The sequence below is a fragment of the Equus asinus genome, chromosome 7 (assembly GCF_041296235.1).
Source record: "Equus asinus isolate D_3611 breed Donkey chromosome 7, EquAss-T2T_v2, whole genome shotgun sequence".
NCBI lineage: Eukaryota > Metazoa > Chordata > Mammalia > Perissodactyla > Equidae > Equus > Equus asinus.
Genome location: NC_091796.1, coordinates 81,308,744 through 81,327,869, shown reverse-complemented (window position 1 = coordinate 81,327,869; position 19,126 = coordinate 81,308,744). Strand labels below are relative to the sequence as shown.

Genomic DNA, 19,126 nt, shown 5'->3' with positions numbered 1-19,126 from the left:
GTGCAAGGCAGGGAGGAGAGAAAGTTTCAGATTCGTCTTGAGTCTCATCAGCTGCTGACTAGTGGGTGAAAGACAGTTCAGTGGGGCGGTGGGTCCAGCAGTGAGGAGTCATCGCTCTTTCTGTCTTTCTATCCAGTGTCTTTTCTACTCCTAGTCCCAAGAGGAGGACTGAGATGACCACACCTGGGTTTACTGTAGCAACTCTTTTCTTCTCTTGCCTTGTCTGCAAACCTTAGCTTTAGTCTTTTTATATTTGGTGTTCGGGTCGTTTAGGCTTCAAGACTGAGTTGAATGGCAAATCAGTAATCAGAAAAGGACTATGGTTTCCACTGCACACAACCCTCAACATTTAACTCTTGAGGACCCTGACGGGGGAGCCCATCTGTGCAATTCTGTCAGTTCATTTACTTTCCAAACATGATACCTAATGTTGAACGTTTTACTCTGCTGGTGCTAGCTTAGAAGAGAGGGCCCAGGTGAGAGTGGATTCTGGGTTTTAGATACTTAAAAATAAAATGAAACAATTGAAAATGAAATTCAATTCAGTGTTTTTTAAAAGCCAGCGAGCAGACAAAACCCCTATGGCCAGAGGCATCACCTGGCGGAGCGATGTTCCAGGCAGAATGCTGCGGGCTTGGGATGCGTTGGAGAGGGCAGCTTCAGAATTCCCCTTGCAGACTGCTGTGATTTCCCCCCTTCCTTTCCTACAAGAGATGGAGTACTTGAATCTGGCCCGTGGGGGACTGGAAGTGGGCAGTTGGTCTTTTCCTACCCAAAGCCTCTCTCTTCACAGCCTGTGCTCAGCTTTTTCTTCCCAGGATCTGTCTGCTATGAGACTCAGGGGGCCACTTTATATCAGCCTGGGTCTTCTCATTGCATTGCTGAGGATTAATTTTGGTGGATAATTTAGTCAAGGTCTGACTCTGATGTTCCTGAAACAGTCAACACCTTGGGAACAAACAGGTGGCCTTAGCCCATGGGATGCGCTTGTTAAAGCAGATGGGCGAACACTTCTCTAGGGTCTCCCTGGAGTCCTTCCAACGAAGACTGTGGAGCTTGGAAGAGATGCTTTTCCTTTTCCATCTACCCCACTACCTCTGTTTCCCAGAGAGAAAGTGAGATTCCTGAAATTGGCACCATAAATGACATATCATGACTTCATTTGAGAGCAGTCCTGGGGCCCACTTAGAATGTGGAAAAGCTTAAACCTGAGTTTTACAGATTTCAGGATACTGTATTTTATCAAACTTTTTTGACCCTCTATTTCTCAGTTTCTTAATGCTCTGAATCAGGTTTGACAACTCTGGACTTTCCGGAGTAACTAAGACCTGGGCGTCTTTAGCGGCTGGAGTGTGTGTGCGCGTGTATGGGCGTGCAGGTGCGTGTGTGTGTGTGTGTGTGCGCACAGATGTGGGTGCAGCTCACGGAAATGTCCTCCAGTGGCTACAGAAAATGAGAGACTCTTTTGTTACCGCTTATCAGACTTTCCGACTTCTTTTTGCTTTCAGTGCAAATGAACGACATGGTGTAAGGGCAGAATTGAAAGGGGGCCGAAAGCAGGGGGTTAGACAGGGGTGAACATAAGAATAAAACGGATGGCGGCTTAACCACCTTGAGCAGGTTACCTGACAGTAACACCTTTGTAAAGCCGACTGTCAAAGTGAAGGGCAAACATTGTTCAGAGAAACACCAACCGAAAAGACACCAAAGAAATACCAACCAGGCTTTAAACCCACCAAGGAAACTCATTGTCTGGGGCGGGCAGAGCGAGCGTGCATGCATATGTGTGCATACGAAGAGAAGAAAGAAAGATCCTGGTTGAACCTTTCGCTGTCAGAGCTGTGGACATATATATAATGGTAGAGATGATGCTTTCTGGGGAGGCAAGAGTCCTGTTCCCTGGAAATGTTGGCTTTGTGCCCTTACCCTAAATCCCTGTCGCCAGGTGATGCATCCAGTTAATCCCTTTTGGTGTATAATGGTTTAATGATCTTGCTATTAAAAATAACATTGTAATAATGTAATAAGAATATTAATAATGCTGTCTGTTGCTTAACCCATGTGCTGATATATTCATCATACATGTCAGCTCATTTGGGAGGAGAAGGCAGGAAGGAGAAGGAGGCAGCGGCCGCAGCACGCACCACGGAGGACTTATTCGGTTCCACGTCAGAAAGTGACACCTCAACTTTCCACGGCTTTGACGAGGACGATTTGGAGGAGCCTCGCTCCTGCCGAGGACGCCGCAGTGGCCGGGGTTCACCCACAGCAGATAAAAAGGGCAGTTGCTAAACCCACGGAACAGACTCTGGGCAATTAGCCATCACCCTCTGACTTTGGTCATTGTTCTGGTTCTGAGATTTTTTTTTAATGAAAGACAACTTTAGGTTTTCCCTTCCTCCTTGCTTTTTCCTCTCACCTTCCACGCGCCCCTCCTCTCCCTCTGTCTTGGGTATGTACAACAGAAGCACAAAGTACTGAAGCGAAACAGAACAAAAACGCAGAATAACAGTCCTTCAGAGAGATGGCACCACGATGTCCTATTTATTTTCCATAGAAATGGGAGGTTAGCGGATTATCTCTTTTTTTGGGGGGGAGGGCATCTTTTTGACATGAGCAGAGTTGACTTCCTCCGTTTTCCTATTGGCAAAATGAAGAGAGGAGGAATGTTGGGTTTGGAAACAAAGAACCAATAACATTAAAAAATTATTATTTATGTATTCTAGCTATTATTAGAAATGGACTGGTTTTTTGAGAGAGAGAGAGAAGGGAAATCAAAGGAGTTGAAGTAATATCCGGTTTAGAAGAAAGCCAGTGGGGGGAGGACTGATTCAAGGAGACCGAGGCAGGAGGATTCCCTCCACAGGAGATGATTGCACTTTCTGTATCCCATGGAGTCTGTGGCTCCCCACGGCAGCCCCTTCCCCATTTCTGCTCCCTGACCTTTCCATCTTCCTCCCTGCTTGCAAGAAAATGTCAGCAGTTCCTGAGAAGTCCGGGCCACCAGAGTGTGGCCTCCCCCCAGCGCCTGGGCCCCGACCCGCAGCACCTCATGGGCAACTCATCTCCGTCAGTAGAGCTGCTGTTGTGTTGTTGTGGGTGTTTTTTCCTCACTTTCCTCCTGGCGAAGAGCAATTTCCAAATGCAGGAACGGAACATAAGCAGAAAGTCCTGGACTCAGCAGTGACTAAACAACCGGAGGCTGTGCTCATGGAAGCAAGAATGATACCTCACAGTAGATTCCCCTGCCTCGCCCCTGTTTACAAACGTATAAATTGCTGTTGGATGATCAAGTCTCCCGTATTTCTTCTATTTTTTTATAGTGCCCTCCAGGCACTTTGTTTTATGTTTTTAATAGCACCTCCTGAAATAAACCAAAGCAACATTTGCTCAAGCCCCCTGGGTGACGGAGAAGACCATCCACCTTGTTGGCAGTCCCAAGAATGAACAGCTGTATGGTCCTAGTCAAAAGGTATGTCTTGGCTGACCTGTCTTACAATGAGGGAAAAACCATCATAGTTTTGTTTTTTGGGTTTTTTTTTTAAGTTTTTTCTTTCTTTCCTCTCCCCCGCCCCCCAGCTTGTCTTTTGTTTTTCTGGGTTTGGACCCAATTATTAGTGTGGGAGAGGCTACTGGACCTTATTCCACCCAGCCCCCTGCTGTCTGTGTGCATGCATACCCATGTGGGCCTGGGTCCAGGTGTGGGAACTGAAGCTTGCTTGGACTCTGGGGAGCTCTGAGTGGAGAATGGTGGGCTTCTGGCTTCAACTGTATGAGAAAATGGCTGGGGAAGTGCTTGGCTAACTCTGTCTCCCTTGGCTGTACCTGGAGGTGGAGTCCAGGGAACTGAGGTTGAAGCTGGCTGCTGGCCTTGGGTAGGAATGAGGGGTACAGCTAAAGGGGACTGCATGCCTCGGGTGGTATGCCTTGCTCCAGGTACCAATTTGAGAGCCAAGGAAAGAAGATCTCTGATTAGGCACAACACTCAACCGAGCTGACCTAAAGATTCTGAACTCCCACTGAGTGTGGTCAGGGTCTCCAGCCTCTCTCCAGCACAGGCCCTGCCATTTGGCTTGGGTTGGGAGATCCGAGTGGCTGCGCAGGCAACAGGCTGCTTGTAAATGTCTAGGAAGATCTGCTTTGACAATCCAGCTTTTGCAGATCTTCATGAGTTAGACCTCTCATTAAAATAACAAACCAACCAAACAAAAGCTAGGACCAAGCAAAGAAACCCACGAATGGACCCTTTGTGCTTCTGTGGTAGCCTGAGACAGAAAGAGCTTCTACTTTTCTTGGGCTTGAACTGTGTAAGCACTTGCCTGGGCATTTGTTCTCTGTTGTGAGAGAATGAAAGTAACCACCTCACCCACTTTTGGGATGTTCTGCTAATCTGTGTGTGGCCCTTGCTCCTAGTAAATATGGCCTAAACCTCTAATGTTATAACAGGCCTGCATGCTCACATGTGAGAGAAAGCTAATGTAGTTGGTTCCAGTTGGCTTCTGCTAAGGAGATACGACCTTCTCTTGCCGTCCTTCTCCACCTCTTCGTCTGTTCAGTTACTTTGATTCAGATATTGGGTTTCAGAGCATTACAACTTGCTCTTGATGAAATGTGAACTTCCCTGTTAATACAAATATGTCCAACCAATCTGTACTATCATTTGAAATCTGTGGAGTTGTTTGTAGTCTTGAAATTCTGGATGACGGCTTACCTTTGAACTTGAAATTTTAAAAAATCCACGTAATTAAAACAAATGAGAAAAAGCCACCTCATTTCAGAGTCTGTCTTGGAGTTCTGGAGTGGAACCAGGAATGAAGAACTGTCTAAAGAAGACAAACTCCCACGGAAAGGTTTATCCGAGGGTGGCTAGTGCTTGTCTATTGTATCTTTACTAGTATAGCTTGATCTTTAGTTTCTCCGCCTGGGGTAGTAGATGTCCTCATCTTTCTCAGTTGGTATAGCCCATGTGAGCATAGTAACATATCTTAGCATTGCCTAAGCACCTCGTTTCTCCTTGCATATAGTATCTTTCAACAGACTCAGAATTTATATCCTTAAAAAAACAGAGAGAGAGAGAGAACTGGAAGGGGCTTTGAAGATGATTGAGCTCAAATCTTTCACTTTTCAGCTGAGAAAAATCAACCCGGAGAGGTTGGGTGAGTTAGATTTGGGAGAGTGGGATAGACATTGCTTTGGGGGCAAATATCTTAAGGTGAAGGAAGGAAACTCAGAGGAGGTGGAGGAGGAGAAAGCTAGCTGTTCTGGGTGATGCCTTGATGGTTGATGTTCTGTCTTTGTCCCCCTTTCTCTATATGACAATGGCCAACATTGACATGCCAGGCCTTGTTCTGAGTGCTTTCCCTGGTGTAGTTCATTTAATCTTTATGCCTGGCCCCTAAGCTAGGTACTCGTATTATCCCAGTTTATAGATAAGGAAACTGAGGCTTAGGAATAAGGTTAAGAAATGTAATTAAGGCCCCACAGGTAATAAGGAACCAGGTTTTTATTCCTGGCAACCTGACTCCAGGACCTTTACTCTTTACCTTTACCATTGTTCTGTGCTGCCCCTTGAGTATATATATATATATATATGAAATACAGGAATATATATATTTTTCTATATTCCACCCCAATATATATGATCTCTATATCTCCCTTGCTTTTTCCCAGGTCCAGCTGAAGAAAGGGGGATGTTTGCAATTATAGCTTAAAAAGGTAACCTTATTAAAAGCAATGTCAAAACTGAAGAGTAAGCAATTAGATCCCCAAAAAGATAATTCCAATTAAAATTCTGTGCAGAATATTCTAGAGAGCTCATCTTCTAAACCATCATTTCTAGACCTCCTCTCCTGATGCCTATTAGGGACAAAGATCTCCTATTTCGTGACCTCAGGAATTGCAAGAGCCAGTGTGAGCAGTCAACACATCTATCGTTTTGTTGTTGCTTTTGTTAAATATCACTACGCACATGTTAAAAGAAATTAGAATCGTTAAGATGAAAATGATCCGACTAGTTTCCTTTGTCCTCAGCTCAGTATAAAGTACCACCCCAAATGCCTCAGGAATGTCACCTAATTTTCTGAGTCCTAGCCCAAAGATTAGGAGAATCAAAGATATAGAACTTTCTAAATTTGTTACAATGTTCACATCCCCTGGGGGGGACTATTGATGTAAAGTGTTGGTGTTGTCTATCTGATGTTTTTTCCTACCTAGAACAATCGAATCCTTTATTTCTGTTACTGAGACTGTAGAGATCAGATGTCTAATCACTATATCTCTAGGAGTGAGGAATACACATTTAATTTTTTAAGGGTACTTTCAAGTCAGTCATGCAATTTGCTGCTGGGATTTTAGAGAGGAGGATTTAATAAAAATATGATGTTCACATCAACAGTCTCCCTTGAAGTCTTCCCGCTTACTTAGCATCTCTCCCTGCACCTAATGGGCTGCAGCCTGACATTGCCTTTCTATAGCACTTGAGGGAACGCAAGATCATTACTCGGGGAGAGAGCTAAAGGCTGTTTGGAGGTTCTCACTTTGTGGTGGAATGAAATTAATTAATATTATCCCAATATGCCTCCTGTTACATCTGATGAATGTGATCTTGACTTGTACTTACAGTTTGAGCGGGCTCATGCATTAGGAATTTTTCCGTGGGGTATTTTGTTAAGCCTTTGGAAGTGGAGTTACTTGTGTTGTGTATTTTCTGAGCGAGGCATTTTTGATCTAGTGAGTAGGAACCTAGAGTAGGAATGAAAAGTTCTGGGTTCTGGACTCAGTCCTTGTGTGAGTTCGTTGCCATGAATCTTGGCCTCAGTTTCTCTATCTCTGGGAAATGGGCATTTCTTACCCTATCATAAAATACATTCAACATTATCTCATGATGATTCTTCCCATAACGTAACAACATTGTGAGGGAGGATGGATGTCATTCGTTCCCATTTTGCTGATGAGGAAACTGAGGTTTGATTAGATGACTGTTTTGAGGTTCCAGGCTCAGTAGGTGGTGTCTGGGTCTTCTGATACTCTTTCCTCAGTCTATACTGACTTCTCCAGAGAAGTGAAATCTTCAAAGAATAAAATCTTCATTTTGAAGATTTCTTGAGGAAAATCAGTAAAGAGCTTTGAGGTCTTTCACTCATTGGATTGAGAGGAGGAGGTATTTGATGGTAAAGACAAAGCAAAACGAACCAAACAAAAACTCCCAACCCACGATCACATTAGAATCCTCCTGAGAAGTAGCAATATTCTAAATCCTCGTGAACTTTCCCAAAGAATTAAAGCTGAGCTTTCTAAATGGTCACTGTTGTGGTGGTGACATTGGGCTGGGGGCTAGGGTGGGAGTGATGAGGTGGCAGGGAGTGAACGCTTCTGGCCCTGTTTTGCCCAAGTGCTTCTAACACTAAAACATTGGATTATTTGATACTGTTGTGCTTAATAAAAGTGATTTCTGACCATTTACTCAAAATAACAGTATAAGAAAAACCATTCTGTGTGACCAACTTACAAAATAACTGAGAATGGTGGAAGATCCCTGTCAGAACTGAATTATTAGCTAAAGAGCATTGGCAGTTAAGTTTTCAAAATATCTCAATACTGGCCCTCAACCAATGACTAAGACTCATGCAAAAATTTTTAATTTTGTAATAACTTTAGACTTACCAAAAACTTACACAGATAACACAAAGCATTCCTGTATATTCTTCACACAGATGCTCCAAATAACCACAGTACAAAGATCACAATCAGGAATTGACGTTGATGCAATACTATAGTCTACAGACCTTATTCCAATTTGGCCAATTGTCTTGCTAATGTCTTTTTTTGGTTCAGGATCCAATCCAGGATAAACATGTTGCATTTTGTTGTCATGTGCTCTCAAAGTCCTTTAACCTGCAGTAGTTAGTTCCACAGTCTGTCTTTGTCTTTCACAACCTTGAGACTTTTGAAGAGCACTGGCTAGTTATTTCATAGAAAGCCTTTAGTTTAGATTCTTACTGATTACAATCAGGTTATGCATTTTTGGTAAAAATACATAGAAACGATGTTGTATCCTTCTCAGCGCATCATATCGGGGGGTGTGTAATTTATTTTTCTCCTTACTGGTGACTCAGGCACTTGGCCTTTCAGCTGAGGCTCAGGCTAGTGTGTTTGTAGACCTTGGATGATAATACTTTGATTCATATATACTTTTGTTCATTTGGTGGCTAGAGACTGAGTAACACCAGTATGCATATGACTGCCTAGCCCTGTGAGGGGTAAGATGAAATTAATGTGGAGCCAATGGATTTATTGGCCAATGGATTTATTTGCAACCTAGTTGAGCGGACTCGATATTCACAAGTAGCTAAAACGTGTAAGAGCGTCATGGGGTGGTTTTGCTGTGGATCACAGTAGTCAGGGAGATTTTCTTGGAGGAAGCCATCCAGATCAACAAAGAACTCTAGATTGACTACTGCTATTTCATCTGTAGGCAACAACGTCTATTGTTAGAGAGAATGGAGACAGAGCCGAACAAAAAGCAAAGCTAGGAATCAAAACCTGAAACGTGAAATGGCAAAAATCGCAATACTAAAAAAAGCGCTTAAGAATTCTATAGCATTTTGTTTATTCCACTGATATAGTGCTCATCACAACATATTATGATTGTTTGTAGTCTTTCTCACCAAACAGATGGTGTGTTTCTTGAGGGCAAAGATGATGTCATTCATGCACCTCGAACAGTGCCCGACACCATTGTGCCATAATTAGTTGGTGACATAAACTGACAACTGAGCAATGTTTCTGAGCTAATTAGTGGAACAATTTAGTGTCTCATTCCATACATAGTGAATGCTACATAAATTTTGCCGACAGAAAGGTTGAAAAAGTCACATGTGGACACAGCATCCATTGGTCAAGTCAGAGCAGGTAGATGAGACCCGGGAGGCAGCGGAGTGGTGGTGAGGTGGGAAGGAGGGAGAATGAGGATGTGAGTACAGGGCTGAGGGGAAAGTTGAAGATGTGTGGAGAGGTGGAAAGTAGGCCTCCGTGAAGGAGAGTGAGAGTAGAAGACCGAGAGCATAGCAGGACATTTCCAGTGGCCTACATTGGGCCCAGCCAAAGGAATGAAAGAGAAAATGGATATTAGGAGCACAAAGTTGGGAATGAACCAGCTATTTTCTAGGTGGCTTAAATGTGGCAAAAGAAGTAAAGAGTGTGTGTGTGTGTGCGCGCGTGTGCGTGTGTGTGTTTATGTTGAGGGGTCAAAGTGGGAAATTTGAGGAAACTGAAAGGGCAGGGAGTATGATTAGAAGATAGACTCACTGAAAGAGTGGCAGGTGACATCTAACCATCGGGGTCAGGGGCATTGGGGGAGGGACAGAAAGAGTCCTGGCAGAGGGTGAAAGTGTGAATGCCCAACAAGAGAACACTTGGCAGGCACTCTTTGGGAGGTCTGGAGAAAGGCCTACTGGTTTTATCACTGGAGTGAAGGGGCCAGAGGCAGGTGGAACCATGGCGAACCCTAGGAAAGAGGAGGAGATCCTGGGAAGGGTCACCAGAAGAGCAGATATGAGAGGTGACAGTGGGATGGGGGGGAGGGGAAAGAAATAGGACTAGGTGTGGAGGGAGGGGTTGGTGGTTGCTGGAAATGGGGCCCTTCTCAGCCTTCCTTTGAAGACATAAGTAGACAGAGCCTCAGCTTTGGGAGTGCATCTAATCCTGTCCCTTGCACCTGAGCAGTGAGTAGTGCCTTGGGTACTAGAAAGAGAGGTGGGGATGGGGAGGGGAGTTCACCTTGGAAGAGGCTGAACCACTCATTTGATTTTAAACTTTGTTCCCTGCTGACGTGGCCATTTTCCACTTGGGCCCCTCACTGTTTTCCTCCCTCCCCCTCCACTCAGCTCAACATGAGCTGGGTGCTGTTAGGGGCACCCATCTCTGCTCTCGGGAATTGCTTCTGGGGTGAAATGTGATAGTACTTGGTTTTATTGCTTACCCCTTTGTGCCGACTGCTCCCTTCCAAAGACCAAAATAACTTAGCAGATTTCATTTCAGCTAGAAGCAAAATCCACTCCTGCTTAGTACCCACCCAGGCTAAAGAACCCACCTGATTTGAACTGCCACCAGGTTCCAAGGCTGACACTTGGGATCACTGGGCTAGTTGAGGACCGGAACAGATCTCTTGGCTTGGTTCTCTCTCCGAGTAATTCCAACATCCTGGAATCACTTGGTGCAGGATTGGGGGTAAGGTGTGTGCATGTAGCAGTGTCCTTTTGGCCTTATGGCAAATGGGGTGTCAGCTGGGGTTTTCTGTGACCGCAACTGATCCTATACCATAGAACCACTCATTTCTATTTAGGTGACAGGCAGACAGATTGCATCATAATGGTCCTTCTGGGGTCTTTTAAGAGTGAAAAAGATTGTTTATTTGGTTTTCAAGTGGAGGAGGAAAAAAAAGATTTTGCTAACACCCAGTTTTGCCTACTCTGCCACCTAGGAGTTGAAAATCCAGCTGTGTCCTCTGTTCCCTGTGTCATTTAGTTGCCCAGGAGCAACTGACCTGCCTATTCCTGGCTGATTTCGTGCTGCTGACATTCAAGGCACGGGAAACGCTGGTCTGGTTCTCATTGCACAGAGCCATGGCCTCAGTAGCTTGGCAATTAGTTGTTTGGTTTTTTTTCTTTTTTTCTTTCTTTTCTTTTCTTTTCAATTCATTTCATCTCCACCACCCCTGTAATTTTAATCTTTCTTTTTTAGGTAGTTGTCCTGTGCTGCTGTTTTTTGTTTTATCTTTCGTTGCCTTTCCCTCTGCAGTCGATTCTATGACCTGGGGACTCCGGCATCCTTCAAGCAAGCCATTTCTGAAGAAGGTGACAAGATGCAGGATGATTGCTCCTCCTCCTTCTCCTCCTCCTCCTCTTCCTCTCCCCTTGCCCGGCCCCCTCCTGCGCGTGTGTTTCAGCCAACACAGGAGCCTGGATTGTGGCAAAGCCTCCAGCACAACTCAGCTCGTCTCAGAGAAGTCTTGGGAATGGCCAAAGTTTGTGCAATAAGAAGATTTTTTTTTTCCTTTTTAAAATTCTTCATTAAATTTTCTTTAAGTGAGAAAGTACCCAGGTCAGACTGGAATTGCTCTACAATAGAAACAACTGAACACAAACTGACAGAAAAAAAAAAAGAGTTAACTATTTTATTTATTTCAATATTTAAAAGAAAAAAGTGCTGATGTGGCACAGTATTTTTGTTTAAAGTACCTTCTACTTCAAAAGTTAAAAGCAATTTTGTGAAGACGTGAAATCAAAAGAGTGCTTAATGTAATATAAAGACTGCGTATTAACTCTAAGGAAAAATACCCCACATTTTTAATAAGAAAATAAAGATCAACTCTGCTCTCTCAGGCTGTTTAAAAAGCCATTCATGTATGTGCTTTAGGTATTTTTATTTCTGCGAGTTGGACATGGTAAGTGAGGAGTCATCAGTTTTTTTTTTTCCTTCTTCAAAAGTCTATTGAAATTGTTGGTGATGTTAAAGGATTATGTGTTAAGACTTGACTGAAATACATTAGCCACAAAGGCTATCAGCAGTCTCTCTACGCACCCCATCCCCCCAAAAAAACCCTCTCCCCTCACTCCAGGCAAGCCCCATTTATCTGAATGTCAAGAAGCAGCCTGTCTCCTGGTTATCATATCTGATGAGGCCTCATTCAGAAAGGAATTCCAACTAGTGGTTAAATATATCTCTACGAGTTCAACAGATTTGAACACAGACAGCTTTGTTTGAAATAATGCAGTGAAGGAAGAGAAAAAAAAGGACAACAACAAATAAGCATCATCTGAGATGATATTAATTTGGGCATCTAACTCCTAGAGGAGATTTGTAAAGAGAGCCTTCTTTTGAGCTGGCTCTGGGGGCCTGCAATTCCAGAATGTCCCCAAGGGCAAGGAAGGCCAACATGAATGATGGAAGCCTCAAATTCAGTTGCTGGTGGGGGTAAAGGAGAAAGGCGAGTGTTCTAGCATGTCGTTCTATGGCCATGTTGGTGGCACTGAACATTACGGCCTGTGAATTGTAATTCAGCGTTGTGTCTGTGGACCAGCAAAGGAGCTGGGTTGACTGGCTGGGCCACTGGGTTCTAGTCCCAGTCTTTTACATGTCCATGCTCTTGAGTTTCCCTCACTTGTAAGCAGTCACAATAATAAATGTACCATCTAATGCTGGATAGTCTTGTCAGCTAAAGTCCTTGATTGACAGTGTTACTGAAATGGTTCTGAGCCTGAGAATCTCTCTTTGGCCTTTGAAAGGGGACACTGGCTGGGTGCAGACTTGCTGCCAGCCCTTTCAGGTTTCTCATTCGAGTCCAGTCCCGGGGAGAGGTCACCAGCAGTGTCTTTGTATCATTTTGTACCACTTGTCTGTGACGTTTTCTGATAGAAAATGTCCCTTTTCAAAATGCTAATAATTATAACAATAATCCACTCTCCAACCAACTCCCACAAATTATAACATGTAGAATTGTGATAAAGCTTTGCATAATGTAGGGTTTGTATCAAGTTTTTGTAAGTTTCTGTTAAATAAAAGTCTGTTTCCAATGCTCCTATAGCATCTCTGTAAATTTTGCTTTCCCAGCCTCATCCTACATGAGCTCAACTTTCATACCCTCCTGTAGAGAGGGGCCTCCTGAAAGGATTCTGCCCACTTGCATGCTCAAGATTTGTTGAATCCTATTGTTTTATTTAGAAGCACAGTCTAGAATGGTGGTTGCCCCTGGCTTGGCTGACAGGTGGTGGCTTGGATAGTGAACAATGCCCAGGGTTGGTGCCAGCATCCGCTCTCTGAATCCAGAGTTGCTGTCACCCACCCACTATCACCACGGCCATCATCACTCTCTCCATGGCCAAAGTAGATTTATGGAGAGTCTGGTTATGTGTACAGACTTAATATACCTGTCCAATGTTGCTGCCACACCACTGCTAGGATAGTTTTGCACAAGAACGCAAGATTTAGCATGAGCTTGGAAAACGCTGGGAGGTTAATGTTTCCATTGCCTGAAAGGTGCTCTTGGTGTATTCCCTGAGCTGCCAGTTGGTATGGCTGTAAACCGGCCCCGTTGATAGGCTTTCCCTTGTGTCTGGAGGCAGGCACTCCTCTTTGAGGGAGCCTCTGGTTAGATGGAACCAGACCAGCCTTCCAGGCCGGGTCTTGCCCTCTGAGCATTGCCAGCCCATGCTGGGGCCTGATGGAGATGGACCGTGTCCTTGGGATGTTGCTGCTAGCATGCTCTATCTTCCTTTAGAATGAATGTCACATTATGACATTCGTTATAGACTTTTAAAGTTTCCCCTAGCAGTATACCCTCCTTAAGTTTCCCCAATATACCCTCCTTAGGCTTTTTTTTCTTTTTATTGTGGTAAAATTTGCATTACATAAAATTTACCATTTTAACCATTTTTAAATGTGCAATTCAGTGGCATTAAGTACGTTCACAGCATTGTACAACCATCACCACCATCCATCTCCAGAATTGTTTTCATCTTCTCCAATTGAAACTCTGTACCCATTAAACACTAACTCCTCATTCCTTCCTCCCCCCAGCCCTTGGCAACCACCGTTCTACTTTTTGTCTCTATGAATTTGACTATTCTAGGTAACTTATATAAGAGGAGTCATGCAATGTTTGTCCTTTTGTGACTGACTTATTTCACTTAGCATAATATCTTCAAGGTTTATTCATGTTGTAGCCTGTGTCAGAATTTCATTCTTTTTCAAGGTTGAATAATATTCCCTTGTATGCACATACCACATTTTGTTTATCTATTCATCTGTCGATAGACACTTGGAGTAAAAAGGAAGTTTTGCCATTTATTACACACCACCCACTTCCTACAGCAACCGAAATTTGAGACACTTGACCCCATTCAGAGGTCACCTAGGGGATTAAATATCTTCTTGGGAGGGAAGTGATTGTATCTGAAATCTTCCTTCTAATTTATACCCCGGAAAAGGGTACCTTGATTCTGATGGGCAAACACTCTCTACATAAAGTGTGTCTTACCTCATGACTCAGGCTTTCTTTGTAGATAATGTCTTTGGGCTGCTTATGGGGACAGGATGTCTAGCAGGGAGCTGTAGTAGCAATGTAAATAAGTAAGGATAGAAGAGACAGAGGCAGGAGAATCAAATGTCTAATTGCAGGCCATGGGGGCAGGGACTGCCTTTTTCAAATATCTGATGGCGAGTTGTCGGCAAAGCATGCATGTGCTTTATGTTTGTAGATGGTCTCTGATTAAGAGGGAGGGGCAAAATGTACACGTGAGCCAGAGAATGAGGAAGAGAAAAAGAAATCACTTTCCTCATCCATTTGGAAACATATTAGTTAACATAAAGGGTTAGCTCTGGGGTCGAAATTCAGATGCCTACAGAGCAGATACCTTCAGTGAGGGAAGCAGACCAGGTGTGAGAAAATCGACAGCACCAGGGAGATGGGCAGCAGCCGTTGATGCTCAACCTCAGAATGCAGGGAGACAGCAGGCAGTGGGAGGGGGGTATCAAGCCAGAGAGCACCTGTCCTCCGAATGGGGCAGCTGCTACCAGCCCAAAGGATGCTGCCTGCGGGAATGTGGGCCTGGGGACTCCAGATACCAGGTTTTTCAAGATGGGCCAAAAATTCAAAAATTTTGGTGAGATCTCCCCACCTTTAAGTGTTGGTAGTAAATGATAAACAAACACTGAAGATCAACTTTTGTGTGGACTAAACCAAATGTGAGCATATACCAAACACCCTTTGATGGTTTTGGGTAGCTTTCCCCAAGGACTGCCATCTGGGTAAGGTTGAAGTCACGATTGGAATGCTTTGACCAAACTCTTTCATATGGCAGATCCTTGACTTAACATATGGACGCATGTAGCGGTATCTGACGTAGAATTGTTGTGTGCTGGGAATGGGTCCCCGGGTTGCTCTCTGGGTGGAGCTAGGTCATTTCCAGCACATGTTAAGGATTCGGGATCTGGTTCCAATAGAAAACATTTCCCCAGCCAGGCCCTTTCTCTCTGCATGTCAATGAGAGATCTTCCCTTTAAAACTCTGGATGGAGCTGTACAGTGTAGAGATTTTTTTAAAATTTCAGTTTATTCTTATTGATGACCAGTCATTCTCTTATATCACATTCTTTTTAACCTTCTTTTCTAAGAACCCAAAATTACTCCATGTGACTCAAACTGAATTCAAGTTTTAGCGTATCCCCAGACCAGCAAATTCAGAACTTCCTTTAATTAAAAAACCCCCATATGTATATCATATCTTACAAAGTGTCTTCTGAAATAAGATCATATGAGATGTCAAATACTTAAAAGACAAATTTAAATAACAAAAATACTGGAGGGATATATATATATAAAATATGTAATATTATATATAATATATAATACATATATATCCAGAATTATTATATTATATATTTATAATATATAATATATTTTATTATATAACATATATTACATTATATATAATATTATATATATCCCTCTAGAATTTTTGTTATTTAAATTTTTTTTTAAGTATTTACATCTTATATGTGAGGACTCTTTGTGTGAGAGTCAAGAAGATTTTATGCAAAGTAGTATGCAAATCTACTCACTTGGGTCAGGGTTATTTTGTTGTTTTGTCCTCTCTCCTTGGGGTGGGGAGGAGGTTATTCTGAATGAGCGGTTTGTTTTCTTTATGATCTATAACAGGGTCTGCAAACTTTTCCTCTAAAGGCCCAAATAGCAAATATTTTAGGCTTTGTAGGCCAGGCATCTATTGCAACTACTGAGCTCTGGGGTTGTGGCATGAAAGCAGCCATAGACAGTATATAAACGAGTGGACATGGCTGTGGTCCAGTAAAACTTCATCTACAAAAATAGGCAGCTAGCCAGATTTGGCCCACAGGCCACAGTTTGCTGATCCTTGATTTGGAAATAGAGAATATTATAGTGTTAGGTTGCGGGGGAGGGGGCGGTGGTAATATTGAAGGCATTTTCTAAGTCTCAGGGCTAAGTACAGAGAAGAATTTCACACTACCTGGTGAAGGGCTAGAGGTGTATTTCATGATCCGTAATGTAAGCTGTATTGAGGCCTATAGGCAAAAATGGCTCAGAGCCCACACCACTGGGTTTTAGAAAGCTGTCTGCTACATTTTCTAGCTTTGGTGCTGAATCCAAACCAGCATAGTGCAGTGTTTACCAAAAGAATCTATAAATAATCCAGCCAGTTCATGTGTTAGCCATACATAATAGTGACTCTGAGGACATGATGACCAATATCCTTCATTTCCAGCAACTTGTTTATAAAAAAGGCAACTTTAAGATAGTTGAAGTCATGCAAATGGCTCCTCTGGGCTAAGCGGACATAGATGGTAGAGTTTCATCTGTGTGAGGTAAATGATAAAGGACATTCAGTGGAGCCCAACTTGGGGGGAGTAGAGTTGCTACAGTGAAAGAAATGGTCTCTTTCTTGTGACTACTGATTCTTCAATGGCTGTGGCTCTCTGAAATTGCTAATTATGGGTGTTGAGGATGTTGCCGAGATGCATTTCTTCCTAAGAATTTGGATTCTTGTGGTCATATTCACAATCAGAAGAATTCTCCCAACTCCTTACCCCATGTCCCAAAACAACTGATAAGAAATAATTTTCCTCCTTGGATGATGAAGATTCCTGCTACCAGACCTACTACTGAGTTAAAACCTTACAAACAGAATATGGGATGATCCTGAAGGGTGGCCTGTGAGCTAGTCATGCTAGATGGCGGCAGCCATGCCAGATTTCTCAAAGATAACCTCTTTAGCCACTGCTAGAGGATGCTCAATTGTTTGGAGATGATCAGTAACTTCAGATCTCAGGGTACCTTTTAGTGGAGCTTATTGCTAAGTTCCCTGGGTTGCCTCCAAGTCTCCTTAAAAGGGGCATGGGTTGGGCTGGACATGTTAAATGTCTGCTCCATTTTTTCCAAGGTCGACCCTGTGATCACACCTGAGGTCATCCAGATGTCAGCGTTTAGGCATAGACCAGGAGAAAGATTCTTCAGACCAAAAGTTAGAAAATGCTGTTTTGTATTTTACGTGAACATGGTGTGAGCAGCACAGTCCCTTGGTTCCTTGACCTTTCCTTTCACCAGAATAGGAAATGCTTTGTCGAGAGGTGATAACATTAGTCATCAGTGGCTTAGTACCCAACTGTCTGCTACAATTATGTTGACTGTGCTGTTAGTGATCACCTGGCAAGGCATGATCATAGCTGAGAAAGATCTGGAAGTCCTAGTGGAACACTAGCTAAAGGAGTATTGCGTTGTTTATTTTTAAGTAAGCATGATATCAGGCTGTGTTATATTGAGAATAATGTCCAAGGGCTGGGAAATAATTCTCCACTCCTATTGAATATTTGACACTACCATGTTCGAATTAGCTGAAAATAACTGGAAAAAACAAAAAAGGACAGAAAAAATTATTAAGAATAATTAAAAGTATAAACAATAAGCCATTTAAGAAAAAGGGTAATGGATTTGGGGTGGTTTCACTTAGGGAAGAGAATTAGAGTTCTCAATACACATTACCGACCAGTTGTTTCTGGGATCTAGAGAGGACGGGAGAGGCACTGTGGGGCTTAGAACAATTGGCAAAGCGTTCTTTGACACCAAGAAGTTTTGACTCTTGAGGCTGATCTGGAACTGACAGACAGCCAAGCACTTCTCCTGTGTGGAGTTAGGGGCACGGGCTGGATGGCCTCGCGGGGTCTCATCTGGCTCTGCAGCGCTTTGAATTATAGCCGGGCAACCTGACAGAGTTAGAGCCTAGCTCACCACCAGGGAGTGGGGAGGTACGGGGAAAATCAGTCTCATGAATGCGTGTTATGCTCATTAACTAAAATTACGTTTCTAGGCTTGTTCCTGTTCATACTGAAGCAATGTCCCAAGCCCGTATGAGGATTTACCTGGTTTTGGTAGTGGGAGACACCAGCTGGAAAGTGATTGCAGCCTTTCCTCTAGAGAAAGGCCAAGTATGTGAAAAAGGAACAGTGAGAAGCAACTGAAAAGGACAGTAAGGCCAAAAAGCCACAAGGTGAAAATAGTTCTGCCGAAAACTCCATCTGAGTCCCTCTCCAGCTCTCATCTCATTGGATTCCGCAATGTGCAATGTCATCTGGGTCTTGCTCATAGGTTGTAGATATTATTCTCAGCTTGATTTTGGTTGAGTGACCTTACTAATATTCATGGTTGTCTACTCCCTTCTCCCCAGCTTAGTAGGGGAAGAAAAGTCTTATTAGAAGATGAAGTTAATTTTATATTTATATATATAAATCAAAAATCTGCTTGGGAAACAGTAATCAGTATTCTTCTAAAAAGCTTAGGAAAGAACTCCTATAGAATAATTTTGCTTTCTGTTTGATTTAAAGAAGTAGCAAGGATTGTACCACACTTAGTGTGTGAAGTCAACTTTCTGTGGACTGCAAGTGTAACAGAGGTTGGGAATGGAGATAACTTGCGTAAGAAGGGGTGGGGGGGGCGTGATGAATTACTAGCATGACACTTCTGCTGAAACTTCCACTTGGCTGAGCTGTGGGTTCAGAGAGATGGGCAGTTTGTAATCCTGAAAACTTCTGTAGTTAAAATAGATTGTTTTCCCTCAGTGGACATCAACCTTTCATCCATAATTGAAAAATGAATCAATACATTTTGACCATACACTGTTGCTTTGTATAGTGACCCTCTGGTTATTGGTTTGCTTTATATTACTAATCAATTAATCAAATGTGTATTGAATGCCTTCTATGTATCAATACCGTGCTAGGTTTTGCAGGACGTAAAAGAGAAGCACAGGGAATTGATACAAAATTTGGGCATACTGTCTATGTGCTGGTCACCAATAGGCTTCTTAGAGATGTTAGCTTGTTAAAACCATATATCAGCCCTTTCCAGTTAAGATTACTATTCCTATTTCGCAGAAATGGAAATTGAGGCTCAGAGAGATGGAGTTGACAAAGGTAGTAGTAACAGCTGGTAAAGTCTGATTTTTTTTCTAATTGAGGATTTCCTAGCTATAAAACTCTCTCTACTATGTAAGACATCTTTTCTGTTCTTGAGGAGAGACAGGTGGTGAGGATATTATTCA

General features: G+C 43.0%; 1 protein-coding gene across 9 annotated transcripts in view; it reads left to right on the top strand.

Annotated features, from left to right (window-relative positions):
* DPF3 (double PHD fingers 3) overlaps positions 1-19,126 on the top strand; it is a 252,853-nt gene that overhangs the window by 187,662 nt on the left and 46,065 nt on the right. Inside the window, exons 9-10 of one of the 9 annotated variants that reach the window (XR_011504658.1) lie at positions 10,798-11,443; positions 17,897-18,174. The exons of 3 other annotated variants lie outside the window; for them this stretch is intronic. Coding sequence is in view for 1 of the 6 variants with exons in the window: in XM_014835754.3 (XP_014691240.1) it covers positions 10,798-11,036 (239 nt within the window). In the remaining 5 variants the exon portion in view is untranslated. Of the gene's footprint in view, positions 1-2,089; positions 3,473-10,740; positions 12,948-17,896; positions 18,175-19,126 lie in introns of those variants that run through there. 5 more of the 9 variants (XR_011504661.1, XR_011504659.1, XR_011504660.1 and 2 more) reach the window with 5 other exon arrangements.